Below are 15,076 nucleotides of genomic sequence, written 5' to 3'. Positions count from 1 at the left end.
TATGGACTGGAGGGTAGTTAATGTAACACCACTTTTTAAAAAAGGAGGGAGCGAGAAAACGGGTAATTATAGACTGGTTAGCCTGACATCAGTAGTGGGGAAAATGTAGGAATCAATTATTAAAGCTGAAATAGCAGCGCATTTGGAAAGCAGTGACATGATCGGTCCAAGTCAGCATGGATTTATGAAAGGGAAATCATGCTTGACAAATCTTCTAGAATTTTTTGAGGATGTAACTGGTAGAGTGGATAAGGGAGAACCAGTGGATGTGGTGTATTTGGACTTTCAAAAGGCTTTTGACAAGGTCCCACACAAGAGATTGGTGTGCAAAATTAAAGCACATGGTATTGGGGGTAATATACTGATGTGGATAGAGAAATGGTTGGCAGACAGGAAGCAGAGAGTCGGGATAAACGGGTCCTTTTCAGAATGGTAGGCAGTGACTAGTGGGTGCTGCAGGGCTCAGTGCTGGGACCCCAGCTCTTTACAATATACATTAATGATTTGGATGGGGGAATTGAGTGTAATATCTCCAAGTTTGCAGATGACACTAAGCTGGGTGGCGGTGTGAGCTGTGAGGAGGATGCTAAGAGGCTGCAGGGTGACTTGGACAGGTTAGGTGAGTGGGCAAACGCGTGGCAGATGCAGTATAATGTGGATAAATGTGAGGTTATCCACTTTGGGGACAAAAACACGAAGGCAGAATATTATCTTTTTGGTGGCAGATTAGGAAAAGGGGAGGTGCAACGAGACCTGGGTGTCATGGTACATCAGTCATTGAAAGTTGGCATGCAGGTACAGCAGGCGGTGAAGAAGGCAAATGGCATGTTGGCCTTCATAGCTAGGGGATTTGAGTATAGGAGCAGGGAGGTCTTACTGCAGTTGTACAGAGCCTTGGTGAGACCACACCTGGAATATTGTGTTCAGTTTTGGTCTCCTAATCTGAGGAAGGACGTTTTTGTTATTGAGGGAGTACAGTGAAGGTTCACCAGACTGATTCCTGGGATGGCAGGACTGACATATGAGGAGAGACTGGATCGACTAGGCTTATATTCACTGGAGTTTAGAAGGATGAGAGGGAATCTCATAGAAACATATAAAATTCTGACGGGACTGGACAGATTAGATGCAGGAAGAATGTTCCCAATGTTGGGGAAGTCCAGAACCAGGGGACATAGTCTAAGGATAAGGGGTAAGCCATTTAGGACTGAGATGAGGAGAAACTTCTTCACTCAGAGAGTTGTTAACCTGTGGAATTACCTACCGCAGAGAGTTGTTGATGCCAGTTCATTGGATATATTCACTAGGGAGTTAGATATGGCTCTTACGGCTAAAAGGATCACGGGATATGGAGAGAAATCAGGAAAGGGGTACTGAGATGAATGATCAGCCATGATCTTATTGAATGGTGGTGCAGGCTCGAAGGGCCGAATGGCCTACTCCTGCACCTATTTTCCATGTTTCTATGTTTCTAAAAGAGACCCAGCTTGTTCATCCTTTCCTGATATGTATACCTTCGCATTTCTAGTATCATCCTTGTAAATCTTCTCTGCACCCTCTCCAGTGCCTCTATGTCCTTTTTATAATATGGTGACCAGAACTGTACACAGTACTCTAAGTGTGGTCCAGCCAAGGTTATAAGAACATAAGAAATAGAAGCAGGAGGAGGCCATTTGACCCCTTGAGCCTGCTCCGCCATTTCATAAGATCATAGCTGATCTGATCATGGACTCAGCTCCACTTTCCTGCCTGCTCCCCATAACCCTCGACCCCCTTATCGTTCAAGAATCTGTCTATCTCCACCTTTAAATATATTCAATGACCCAGCCTCCACAGCTCTCTGGGGCAGAGAATTCCAAAGATTCACGACCCTCTGAGAGAAGAAATTCCTGTTGTGCAGGCTGACAGATGAAGACTGGCCATTTGGGCAAAATATCTGAGGGATATAATCACCCCTTCTATCACTGGCACATTGAGGCTATGTGCTGTATCTCTTATCGACAAACTCCATTGGCTGACCTGATGTGCACTTGCAGCATTTTCTGGTTTTGTTTCAATATAAAAAGGGTAAAAGTTACATATTTTTGGTTCAATTATTTCCAACTTGGACATCCGATGATGCGGTGAATAGACTCATTTTTAAAGTTTGTTCTTAGGACATGGATAACCAAAGAGAAGACAGCATTTCACTGCCTACCACTAGTTGTACTGAGGGCATTAATACTCAACCACATCATAAGAAGATAAGAACATAAGAAATAGGAGCAGGAGTAGGCCATATTGCCCCTCGAGCCTGCTCCGCCATTTAATACGATCATGGTTGATCTGATCTTGGCCTCAACTCCACTTTCCTGCCTGTTCCCTATAACTCTTGACTCTCCTGCAGTTCAAGAATCTGTCTATCTACACCTTGAATATATTCCAGCTTCCACAGCTCTCTGGGGCAGAGAATTCCATAGATTTACAATCCTCTGAGAGAAGAAATTTCTCCTCATCTGTTTTAAATGGGCGACGCCTTATTCTGAGACTATGCCCTCTCGTTTTAGTTTCCCCTATGGGTGGAAATATCCTCCCTGCATCCACTTTGTCGAGCCCCCTCATTATCTTATAAGTTTTAATAAGATCGTTACAGGTTTAGCTTAACTTCCTTACTTTTCAATTCTACACCTCTGGAAATAAACCCTTTACGGAGTGAGTATGCAATGACTTCACGGATGACGTTGTTGAATACATACATTCTGCCACAAAACAATTCGATGTAGAACCTAGAATACAACTGACGACCACTCCACAAATACTCGGATCTCGAGTCTGCGAGACTGGAAATGTGTCCCGATGGTGAGCTTGCTGGCCTCATGGTGAGCTGGGCTTGAAACACTAACTGTTCCTTCAGCGAAACTGAACCAGTGCAGCAACCCTGACACGTTAATCAGATAAATGTCTCCTGTGCATTCAGCTTTGAGTATATTGTTCACTTGTTAGCTTTAATTGTAGTTTAGCTGTACGGGGATAAACGCATTTAGGGAAGGATGCTCACTAGCTCTTTTAAGCTGCAAATAAAAAAGCCCAAATGGCAAATCTTTGCACCAGTGCCAAGTGGTCAACTTAATCATTTATTTGCTAACTGGATGTAGACACAACCAGCAGAAAACAGTCAGTTTTAAAAACCTACATTTTATACATAATTGGCTGCATTCTGAAAAGCAGTGTTCTTTGTGTGTGAAATCTGGCAATGGATTGGCTGTTTTAAATCCTCGGTTCAATTAATGTAGGACATTGAGTAATCCAAATCAGACTGGGGGTGAATGGGAAATGGGGATAATCCATTTGGGATTATGTGCGATGGGATTGAACAGAAAGTAATTTTAAGAAAGAAGGCCTTGTATTAATGCTGCTGCTACTGACCATGTCTTTGACGGCGTTCCAAAGTGTTTCACACAGGTTGAGCTAAATGACAGTAGCGAGACGTGGTAGGCACTTTTTGAACACAGCAAGATCCCACAGGCATTCATTCGGCTTTGAGTATATTGTTCACTTAGTATCTTTAGATAATAAGCAGACCAATCTGCTATTGAGAGAGAAATGCTGCCACGGACACCGAGAAAACTTCCTGTTCTGCTTTAAGCGGCACAGTGGGATCTTAAAACCCCGACCGACCTAAACAAGTACAGATGGGGTTTGGGTTTAAGGTCAGTTCTAGAGGGTGCAGCATCAACCTAGTCGTAGAGGGAGTCTTAAACCTACATTCTTCTGACTCAGAAGTTACCAACTAAACCAAGCTGGTTTGGTTCTTTTGAATTGCATGCTGGGATAAAAACTATAATTGGAGCAGATTCCATTTTCCTGGAATTGATTGCATATTCTTGGCTCTGAAACAGCTCAGATGAGAATGTCCATTACAGTATACGGTGACATCACTTGTCCACAGGAGGGTCATTCAGCTATTACTACAGTATTGCAGCTGAATCATACTCTGCAGTACTGACCTGAATCACCCCACTATCCCGCTGCCCCCAACCCTCTCAATGTTCGGAGCACCCGGATTCAGGACTGCAAAACCCCCCCTAAAAAAGCACACACATTTCTCCTGGTACAGTCCATACCATCCAGAATAAAAAATAAAAATAAAATGTTGGAAATACTCAGCAGGTCAGGAGAGATACAGAGTTAACTTTTCAGGTCTGTGACTCTTTGTCAGAACTGTCATCAGCCTGAAACGCTAACTCTGTTTCTCTCTCCACAGATGCTGCCTGACCCGCTGAGTATCGGTAGTATTTTGTTTTTCCCTGTAGAATAATACTGGTTGGCTTGTGTGGCCGATACATACAAATGACCTAAGCCATTTTTATTGGAAATTAGGTAGGAGACATTAATCATATTATGCTTACTGCAGCCATCTAAGAAGCTGGCCAAACCAACATTGGTTCTTTCACCAGAAATGTGCTGTGATGGATAAACCATTCAGCAACATGCAACATGCAGGACTTAATACCAAGATATGTACTAACCATAAAAACATTAAACTTCAACAAATGTGTATGATCTATTAAGTATACCATGTTTGCAGTTTAAAACATGGAAACTGATTTATGTACCAGTTCCCATTTTGATGTCCATAATTTAAAAAAACACTTGGATTTATATAGCGCCTTTCACGACCACCGGACGCTGCAAAGCGCTTTGCAGCCAAAGAAGTACTTTTGGAGTGTAGTCACTGTTGAAATGTGGCAGCCAATTTGCGCACAGCAAGCTCCCACAAGCAGCAATGTGATAATGACCAGATAATCTGTTTGTTTAGTGATGTTGATTGATAAATATTGGCCCAGGACACCGGGGATAACTCCCCTGCTCTTCTTCAAAATAGTGCCGCGCGATCTTTAACATCCACTTGAGAGGGCAGATGGGGCCTCGGTTTAACGTCTCATCCGAAAGACGGCACCTCTGACAGTGCAGCACTCCCTCAGCGCTGTGCTGGAGTGTCAGCCTAGATTTATGTGCTCAAGTCCCTGGAGTGGGACTTGAACCCATAACAAGGAAGAAAGAACTTGGATTCCGACAGCATCTTTCACATCGGGACAGGAGTAGGCCATTCAGCCCCTTGCACCTGTCCCGCCATTCATTGAAATCATGGGTGCTCTCGGGCTGACCACCTCAGGGAGTCTCCAAGCGTTTTACAGCCAATGATGTATTTTGAATGTGTGGTCACTGTTGTAACGAAGGACAGCCAATCGGCGCACAGCAAGCTCCCGCAAACAGCGATTAGATAAATGACCGGGTGAGTGTGCCTGAGCACTGAGCCAAGGCTGACGCCAGTGCCCTGTTGTTTGTTCCTTGTGTGGAAGAGGCGTATTGTCGGAATGCTTCGGAGCCGAGGACAAAGCTTCCATTCGTCCGTCCTGATTTAACCTTTTCCTCTCTTGTCTCGCAGCGTGGAGGGATGGCTGAAAAGCCGCTGGATTCTGGTTGTGTGTCAATCGCTTTGGAGGATACGGTGTGCAATGGAGGATCCCAGGATGCGCCACTCCTCACCACACACCTCAAGAAGGTGGAGAATCATATCACCGAAGCACAGAGATTCTCCCACTTGCCCAAGCGCCCAGCTGTGGACATAGAGTTCAGTGACCTCTCCTATTCTATAAGAGAGGGATCTTGTTGGAGGAAGAGAGGTAGGGGAAGATTTATTTTGGTTCTATATTCCTTTGTAACAACTTTTTCCCCCCCCCAGAGTACATAGGAACAGGTGTCGGCCATTAAGGCACTCAAGTCTGTTCCACCATTCAATTAAATCACGGCTGATCTGTATCTAAACTCCATCTACCCACCTTGGTTCCATATGCCTCAGTACCCTTGCCAAACAAAAGTCTATGGGCTAGAAATTTGGTGTGATAGCACCCCCAGGTGTGACGTTGGCAACGACTCCCGCCGTATTGGGCAGATCACGGCACTCCCACTCCCCGATAGTCTTTACTTTGCAGAATCGGCAGCGCTAGCCCTTTAAGTGAGGTACAACCCCCTCGGACATGTCCCAGTATGCAGTGTGCTGAGGTGTCCGATCCATTAGCGCCCTGGGAAGGACATGGAATATTTGATTTGCGCTCCATTTCCTTCTGGGAGCGGCAACCCGAATTTATCGAGTGGGGCGGGACTTCCGTACCTGACGCTAAGTTTCACCCCCAGACGCGGCGATAACGAATTTCAGCTCCTATCCGACTCCGTTTTGAAATTTTCAATTGATCCCTGGCCTCAACAGCTTTTTGGGGGAGAGGTTTCGAGATTCCCACTGCCCCCTGTGTGAAGAAGTGCTTCCTGACAATCAACCCGGAACGGCCGAACTCTAATTACTCGGTAAGGCGCTGACTTGATCCAATCAAGCTCATTCGGAGGGAACAACGGTGCGATGCTGCTTAACTGCATGATCCAACATAATCCAGTGTTTAATCCACAGGAGATGATGGATTCCACTCCAGTGCACAGGGAGTGATTGAAGCGAATAGTATCGATGCATTTAAGGGGAGGCTAGACAAGCAAATGAGGGAGAAGGGAATAGAGGGTTATGCTGTTAGATTTAGATGAGGAAAGACGGGAGGAGACTCGAGTGGAGCATAAACACCCTGGTTGAGTCGAATGGCCTGTTTCTGTGCCGTATATCCGGTGTAACCCGATGTATGTTGGGTATGCATCTCTATCTAATACGAATAGTATTCCACATCTATTTAGTGACCTGGTACTGGTTTCTAAATGCGCCAGCTCCTCTTCAGATGAGAGCTACTTCTGCTTATACTGCGGTGCACAGTGGAACTATCTCGATTGACGTCTTTGTCTGTGCTCTCTTCCGTTACTTTGACGTGGCTGCACTTTACCTTATGACGGAGAAGCGCAGTAACATGAGTCAAAAATATGCAGCCATTTTGCGAGCACGGAGGGACTGAGATCTTCTCTCAGTGATGGTTTTCAAGTGAAGAATATTGGCCAAGCATCAATCTTCAGTCTTCACAGAGGAGGGGACCCTTATAGACCTCCAAGAAGTTTGAGCAGGTTGGGCCTATACTCATTGGAGTTTAGAAGAATGAGGGGTGATCTTCTTGAAACATATAAGATACCGAGGGGGCTTGACAGGGTGGATGCAGAGAGGATGCTTCCCCTCGTGGAGGAATCTGGAACTAGGGGGCATAGTTCTAGAATAAGAGGTCGCCCATTTAAAACGGAGATGAGGAGAAATTTCTTCTCTCAGAGGGTCGTGAATCCATGGAATTCTCTGCCCCAGAGAGCTGTGGAGGCTGGGTCGTTGAATATATTTAAGGCAGAGATGGACAGATTTTTGAGCAATAAGGGAATCGAGGGTTATGTAGAGCGGGCAGGAAAGTGGAGTTGAGCCCAAGATCAGATCAGCCATGATCTTATTAAATGGCGGAGCAGGCTCGAGGGGTCAGGTGGCCCACTCCTGCTCCTATTTCTTATGTTCTTATATTCTCCAGACCCATGGCACGGCCTGATAAAGGAATTGTTTTCCCCACAGTGTGGAAAAAGTTTAGAAAGCTCCTACTGCCGGTAAAATATGAAAACGTGTATCTGCTGATTAGAAAATGCAAGTATGTACAAAGGCCTGTTCTGGCCCAGTGCGTACTCTCTCACTCCAAGGTTCTGAGGGGTTATTAGCTGATTCTACTATTGGAGTTAAGTGTGGGCCAACAGCCAGTGAGCGAGCTTCTTAGTCTCTGTTACATTCGCTGGAAGCTAAGTGAAGGCATGAGCAACCAAACTCAGCAATTTCACGCCTTTGTAACCTGCAATTTGAACCTGTTTTGTTTCCTGCACAACCAGCACTATTGATCTCCAGCGTAAAATAATGTTGCAGTTGGAAGGAAAATTCCAGTGATTTGAAATTCAGACACTTTCAGAGGGTAAGGTCTCATTACTCACCTTTGACTCACAACCATCTTTTACTAACGCCGTCTGACATAATTGGTTGAGAAAATCCACAGGTAGCTCTTTAAAGGCCAAGCAGCTCCATTTTATAGAAATCATAGAAAAATTACTCCACACAGAAGGAGGTCATTTCGTCCCATCGAGTCCGCGCCGGCCGACAAAGAGCTGCACAGCCCTCGGTCAGCAGCCCTGAAAGTTACATATAAACCTATAAACAATGACAGAAGGGGCAAAATATGCATTTATTTAAAACTCTCAGTACAACGACGCTGCTTAATGGGGGCTGCGCCTTCGTGAAAAACCTGTTTCAAAGCATCTTTTTTTGGTCAAAGATTTGGGAAGGGTGTGCTCGGGAGTGATGGTTGAAAGCTCTCCTACCATGGGTGGAGCAGAGGGAGAAGACTGTTGCACAAGAGGCTGGAGTCAACGAGAGCAAGAGGTACGAGCTGGAATGTAAGGCTGCAGAAGGTTGCAGGGTTGGGGTGTGTTATATATGTAAACCTGTAAATACCATGTTTAACCACCAGAGGACCCAACCGCTGGAGCACCTGTACATAAGGAGGCCTCACAGGCTGGAGACCTGTAATAAAGGACTAAGGTCACACGTTACTTTGAGCTTACAGTATCTGGTCAGATTCTTTATTCAAGACATAACAACTGGCGACGAGATACAGATAGTGAACCCCACCGCAACAGTGCGGAGAACCATGGGCATCCTGGAGAAATTTTCGGAGGGAGATGATTGGGAAATCTTTGTGGAGCGACTCGACCAATACTTTGTGGCCAACGAGCTGGAAGGAGAAGCGAACGCTGCCAAACGAAGGGCGATCCTCCTCACCGTTTGCGGGGCACCAACGTATGGCCTCATGAAAAATCTGCTCGCTCCAGCGAAACCCACAGAGAAGTCGTACGATGAGTTGTGCACACTGGTGTGGGAGCATCTAAACACGAAGGAAAGCGTTCTGATGGCGAGGTACCGGCTCTACACGTACAAGAGGTCTGAAGGCCAGGAAGTGGCGAGCTACGTCGCCGAGGTAAGGCGCCTTGCAGGACATTGCGAATTTGAATGACACTTGGAGCACATGCTCAGGGACATTTTTAGAGTTGGCATTGGCCATGAGGTAATACTTCGCAAACTTTTGACTGTAGAGACCCCAACCTTGAGTAAAGTCATAGCGATAGCCCAGGCGTTCATCGCCACCAGTGACAATACCAAATAAATCTCTCAGCACACGAGTGCTGCTACAAGTACTGTGAACAAAGTAATGTTGTTTTCGAATCATAACGTACAGGGCAGGCCTCACATGCCTGCAGCTGCACGTCCGTAGATGTCTCAGGGTGCACCATCAAGGGTGGTGACTGCAAGGCCATTAACACCTTGGTGCTGTGGGGGTGATCATCGCTTCCATTCGTGCCGTTTCAAAGGATACGTTTGCAAGGGCTGTGGAACAATGGGACAGCTCCAACGTATGTGCAGGCGAGCTGCAAACCCTGCTAATCCTGCAAACCACCCCGTTGCAGAGGAGGACCAAACCACGGTGGATCACGACGAACCAGAACCTCAGACTGAGGTATATGGGGTGCACACATTTACCACAAAGTGTCCCCCAATAATGCTGAAGATTGAATTAAATGGACTCCCGGTGTCAATGGAGCTGGACACGGGCGCGAGCCAGTCCATAATGAGCAAAAGACTTTCGATTGATTGTGGTGCAGCAATGCCTCAAGGCCAGTCCTGACTCCCATTCGTACTAAACTGAGAATGTACACAAAGGAACTGATTCCCATAATCAGCAGTGCTACCGTAAAGGTCTCCTACGATGGAGTGGGTCCACAAATTACCACTCTGGGTGGTACCAGTCGATGGCCCCATGCTGCTCGGCAGGAGCTGGCTGGGAAAGATACACTGGAACTGGGACAACGTCCGAGCGCTCTCGTCCGTCGACGACACTTCATTTGCCCAGGTCTTAAATAAGTTCCCTCGCTGTTCGAACTGGGCATCGGGAAGTTCCAAGGAGCAAAAGTGCAGATCCATTTGATTCCGAGGGCGCGACCCATCCATCACAAGGCGAGAGCGGGACCGTACATGATGAGAAAGAGGGTGGAGATTGAGCCGGACCGGCTGCAACGAGAGGGCATCATTTCGCTGATCGAATTCAACGAGTGGGCCAGTCCGATTGTTCCAGTCCTCAAGGAAGACGGCACCGTCAAAATTTGTGGTGATTACAAAGTAACTATCAATCGTTTCTCCCTGCAGGATCAATACCCGCTACCAAAGGCAGACGACCTATTTACGACACTGGCGGGAGGAAAAACGTTCATGAAGCTGGACTTGACCTCGGCCTACTTGACGCAGGAGCTGGAGGAATCATTGAAGTGCCTCACCTGCATCAACACGCACAAAGGTCTCTTCATTTACAACAAATGCCCGTTTGGGATTTGATCAGCTGCGGCGATATTCCAGAGGAACATGGAAAGCTTGCTGAAGTCGGTCCCGCGCACCGTGGTCTTCCAGGACGACGTCTAGGTTACAGGTCGGGACACCGTCGAGCATCTGCAGAACCTGGAGGAGGTTCTTAGTCGGCTTAATCATGTGGGACTCGGGTAAAAACGCTCGAAGTGCATTTTCCTGGCGCCTGAAGTGGAGTTCCTGGGGAGAAGAATCGCGGCGGATGGCATCAGGTCCACCTAAGACGGAGGCAATCAAGAACACACCGAGACCACAGAACGTGACGGGCTGCGGTCGTTTCTAGGACTCCTGAACTACTTTGGTAACTTCTTACCGGGTCTTAGCACCCTGCTAGAACCACTGCACTCTTTACTGCGTAAAGGAGATGAATGGGTATGGGGTAAAAGCCAAGAAAATGCCTTTGAGAAAGCTAGGAAACTGTTATGCTCAAATAAATTGCTTGTGTTGTATGATCCATGTGAGCGTTTGGTACTAGCATGTGATGCGTCGTCGTACGGTGTCGGGCGCGTATTGCAACAAGCTAATGAATCTGGGAAATTGCAACCGGTTGCTTATGCATTCAGAAGTCTGTCTAAGACTGAGAGAGTCTACAGTATGATTGAAAAAGAAGCGTTAGCATGTATTTATGGGGTAAAGAAAATGCATTAATATCTTTTTGAGCTCAAATTTGAATTGGAAACCGACCATAAACCACTCTTTTCTGAAAGTAAGGGGATAAACACGAATGCATCGGCCCGCATCCAGAGATGGACGCTCACGTTGTCCGCATACAATTATGCCATCCACCACAGTTCAGGCTCAGAAAACTGTGCCGATGCTCTCAGTCGGCTGCCATTACCCACCACAGGGGTGGAGATGGCACAGCCCGCAGATTTAGTTATGGTAATGGAAGCATTCGAGAGTGAGCAATCACCTGTTACTACCCGACAGATTAAAACCTGGACGAGCCAAGACCACTTACTGTCCTTAGTAAAAAAAAAAACTGTGTGCTCCACGGGAGTTGGTCTAGTGTCCCATTAGAGATGCAGGAAGAAATAAAGCCGTACCAGCGGCGCAGAGCTGAAATGTCTATGCAGGCAGACTGCCTTCTATGGGGTAATTGGCTAGTGATGCCAAAAAAGGGCAGGGACACTTTCATTAGTGACCTCCACAGTACCCACCCAGGCATTGTAATGATGAAAGCGATAGCCAGATCCCACGTGTGGTGGCCCAGTATCAATGCAGACTAAGTATCCTGCATGCACAAATGTAACCCAGGGAGGCGCCACTAAGTTTATGGTCCTGGCTCTCCAAACCGTGGTCCAGGGTCCATGTCGATTATGCAGGTCCATTCTTGGGACAAATGTGGTTGTAGATGCGTATTCCAAATGGATTGAATGTGAGATAATGTTGGCAAGCACATCCGCTGCCACCATTGAAAGCCTGCGGGCCATGTTTGCCACGCATGGCCTGCCCGATCTCCTTGTGAGTGACAATGGGCCGTGCTTCACCAGTGCCGAGTTCAAAGAGTTCATGATCCGCAATGGGATCAAACATGTCACTTCTGCCCCATTCAAACCAGCATCCAATGGTCAGGCAGAGCGAGCAGTGCAAACAATCAAGCAGAGCTTGAGGAGGGTAACTGAAGGCTCACTGCAGACTCGCCTATGCCGAGTCCTGCTTAGTTACCGCATAAGACCCCACTCGCTCACTGGGATTCCACCCGCTGAACTGTTCATGAAAAGGGCACTTAAGAAAAGGCTCTCGTTAGTCCACCCTGATCCACATGAACAGGTAGAGAGCAGGCGGCTTCAACAGAATACATATCATGATCGCGCAAATGTGGCACGCGAAATCGAGATTAATGATCCTGTATTTGTGTTAAACTGGGACAAGGTCCCAAGTGGCTTCCCGGCACTTTCGTGGCCAAAGAGGGGAGTAGGGTGTTTCAGGTCAAACTTCTAAATGGACTCAACTGCAGGAAACACTTGGACCAAACAAAACTCAGATTCACGGACTATCCAGAGCAACCCACAATAGACTCTACCTTTTTCGACCCTCCCACACACACACAAGTGGCAACCGACCCAGCGGTTGACCACGAAGCAGAACCCATCACCCGCAGCAGCCCAGCAGGACTCACCATGCCCAGCAGCCCACCAAGCCAGCTGTGCAGCAGCCAACCAAGGGCCCAACAAACAACTCACCAAAACCAGCATTTGCACCGAGATGATCAACCAGGGAAAATGAAGACCCCAGATCGACTTTGGGTGGGGGGGAGGAGTGTTATATATGTAAACCTGTAAATACCATGTTTAACCAGAAGTGGGCTCACCCCCTGGAATCCCGAGGGATCCCACAATCCCTTGGGAGCACCTACACATAAGGAGGCCTCACAGGCTGGAGAGGCACTCTGGAGACCTGTAATAAAGGACTACGGTCACACGTTACTTTGAGCTTATAGTATCTGGTCAGATTCTTTATTCAAGCCATAACAGGATGGGCCAAGATCCCAGAGGAATTTACAGACAAGGACAAGAATTAATGACTGGCGTATCTGTCCGATCGAAAAAACCCATTGCAACATGAACGTTCTTATTGCACGACACTTAACATGCAGGTACAGCAAACAAATGAGAAAGCAAGTGGTATGTTGGCCTTGATTGCAAGATAATTTGAGTATAAGTGTCAAGATGTCTTATTGCAATTATATCTTAAGCAACCCCTCGGGGTTGAGGATGACTTGCTTCCACCCTAAAAATGAGTTCTCAGGTGACTGAAGAGTCTAATGTGGGACCTACAGTCTCTGTCACAGGTGGGGCAAATGGTGGTGGGAGGAACGGGTGGGTGGGGTGCTTGGGTTGTCGAGCGCTCCTTTCGCTGTCGACGCTTGGCTTCAGCTTGCTCCCGGCGAAGAGACTCGAGGTGTTCAGCGCCTTCCCGGATGCTTCTCCTCCACTTAGAGCGGTCTTGGGCCAGGGATTCCCATGTGTCGGTGGGGATGTTGCACTTTTTCAAGAAGGCTTTGAGGGTGTCCTTGAAGCATTTCCTCTGCCCACCTGGGGCTCGCTTGCCGTGTCGGAGCTCCAAGTAGAGCGCTTGTTTTGGGAGCCTCGTGTCAGGCATGCGGACGATGTGGCCCATCCAATAGAGTTGATCGAACATGGTCAATGCTTCGACGCTGGGGATGTTGGCCTGAGCGAGAACACTGACGTTGGTGCGCCTATCCTGCCAATAGATTTGCAGGATCTTGCGGAGGCAGCATTGATGGTACTTCTCCAGTGTTTTGCGGTGCCTGCTGTACATAGTCCATGTCTCTGAGCCCTGAGGAGGGCGGGTATCACTACATTTCTGTAGACCATGAGCATGTTGACGGGTTTGAGGTCCTGGTCTTCAAACACTCTCTTCCTCAGGCGACCAAAGGCTGCACTGGCGCACTGAAGGCGGTGTTGGACCTCGTCATCGATGTCTGCCCTTGTTGACAGTAGGCTCCCAAGGCATGGAAAATGGTCCCCGTTGTCCAAGGCCTCGTTGTGGATTTTGATTACCAGATGGCCCTGGTGAGACCACACCTCGAATATTGTGTACAGTTTTGATCTCCTTACCTAAGGAAGGATATACTTTCCATAGAAGGGAGTGCAATGAAGGTTCACCAGACTGATTCTTGGGATGGGGGAAATGTCCTTTGAGGAGAGATTGAGTAGACGGGGCCTGTATTCTCTACAGTTTACAAGAATGAGAGGTGATCTCATTAAAACATACAAAATTCTTCCAAGGCTTGACAGGGTAGATGCAGGGAGGATGTTTCCCCTGGCTGAGGAGTCTAGAACCAGGGATCACAGTCTCAGAATAAGGGGTCGGCCATTTAGGACTGAGAGGAGGAGAAATTTCTTCACTCAGAGGGTGGTGAATCTTTGGAATGCTCTACCCCAGAGGGCTGTGGAGGCTCAGTCTTGGAGTTCCTAGAAACATAGAAATATAGAAAATAGGTGCAGGAGTAGGCCATTCAGCCCTTCGAGCCTTCACTGCCATTCAATATGATCATGGCTGATCATGCAACTTCAGTACCCCACTCCTGCCTTCTCTCCATACCCCCTGATCCCCTTAGCCGTAAAGGCCACATCTAAGTCCCTCTTGTATATATCCAACGAACTGGACTCAACAATTTTCTGTGGTAGAGAATTCCACAGGTTCACCACTGTCTGGGTGAAAAAGTTTCTCCTCATTTCTGTCCTGTATGGCTTACCCCTTATCCTTAGACTGTGACCCCTGGTTCTGGACTTCCCCAACATTGGGAACATTCTTCCTGCAACTAACCTGTCCAATCCCATCAGAATTTCATATGTTTCTGTGAGATCCCCTCTCATTCTTCTAAATTCCAGTGAATATAAGCCTAGTCGATCCAGTCTCTCCTCATATGTCAGTCCTGCCATCCCGGGAATTAGTCTGGTGAACCTTCGCTGCACTCCCTCAATAGCAAGAATGTCCTTCCTCCGATTAGTAGAACAAAACTGCACACAATACTCAAGGTGTGGTCTCACCAAGGCCCTATACAGCTGCAGTAAGACCCTCCTGCTCCTATACTCAGATCCTCTCGCTATGAAGGCCAGCATGCCATTTGCTTTCTTTACTGCCTGCTGTACCTGCATGCCTACCTTCAGTGTCTGATGTACCATGACACCCAGGTCTCGTTGCACCTCC

General features: G+C 47.4%; 1 protein-coding gene across 1 annotated transcript in view; it reads left to right on the top strand.

The window, feature by feature from the left end:
- LOC139275923 (ATP-binding cassette sub-family G member 4-like) overlaps positions 1 to 15,076 on the top strand; it is a 163,514-nt gene that overhangs the window by 42,961 nt on the left and 105,477 nt on the right. Inside the window, exon 2 of the mRNA XM_070893141.1 lies at positions 5,429 to 5,666. Within this exon, the coding sequence (XP_070749242.1) occupies positions 5,429 to 5,666 (238 nt within the window). The remainder of the gene's footprint in view (positions 1 to 5,428; positions 5,667 to 15,076) is intronic.

Source organism: Pristiophorus japonicus, chromosome 11 (assembly GCF_044704955.1).
Source record: "Pristiophorus japonicus isolate sPriJap1 chromosome 11, sPriJap1.hap1, whole genome shotgun sequence".
Taxonomy (NCBI): Eukaryota; Metazoa; Chordata; class Chondrichthyes; family Pristiophoridae; genus Pristiophorus; species Pristiophorus japonicus.
The sequence above is the reverse complement of the archived record's forward strand: the minus strand, read 5'-3'. Positions and strand labels throughout refer to the sequence as shown.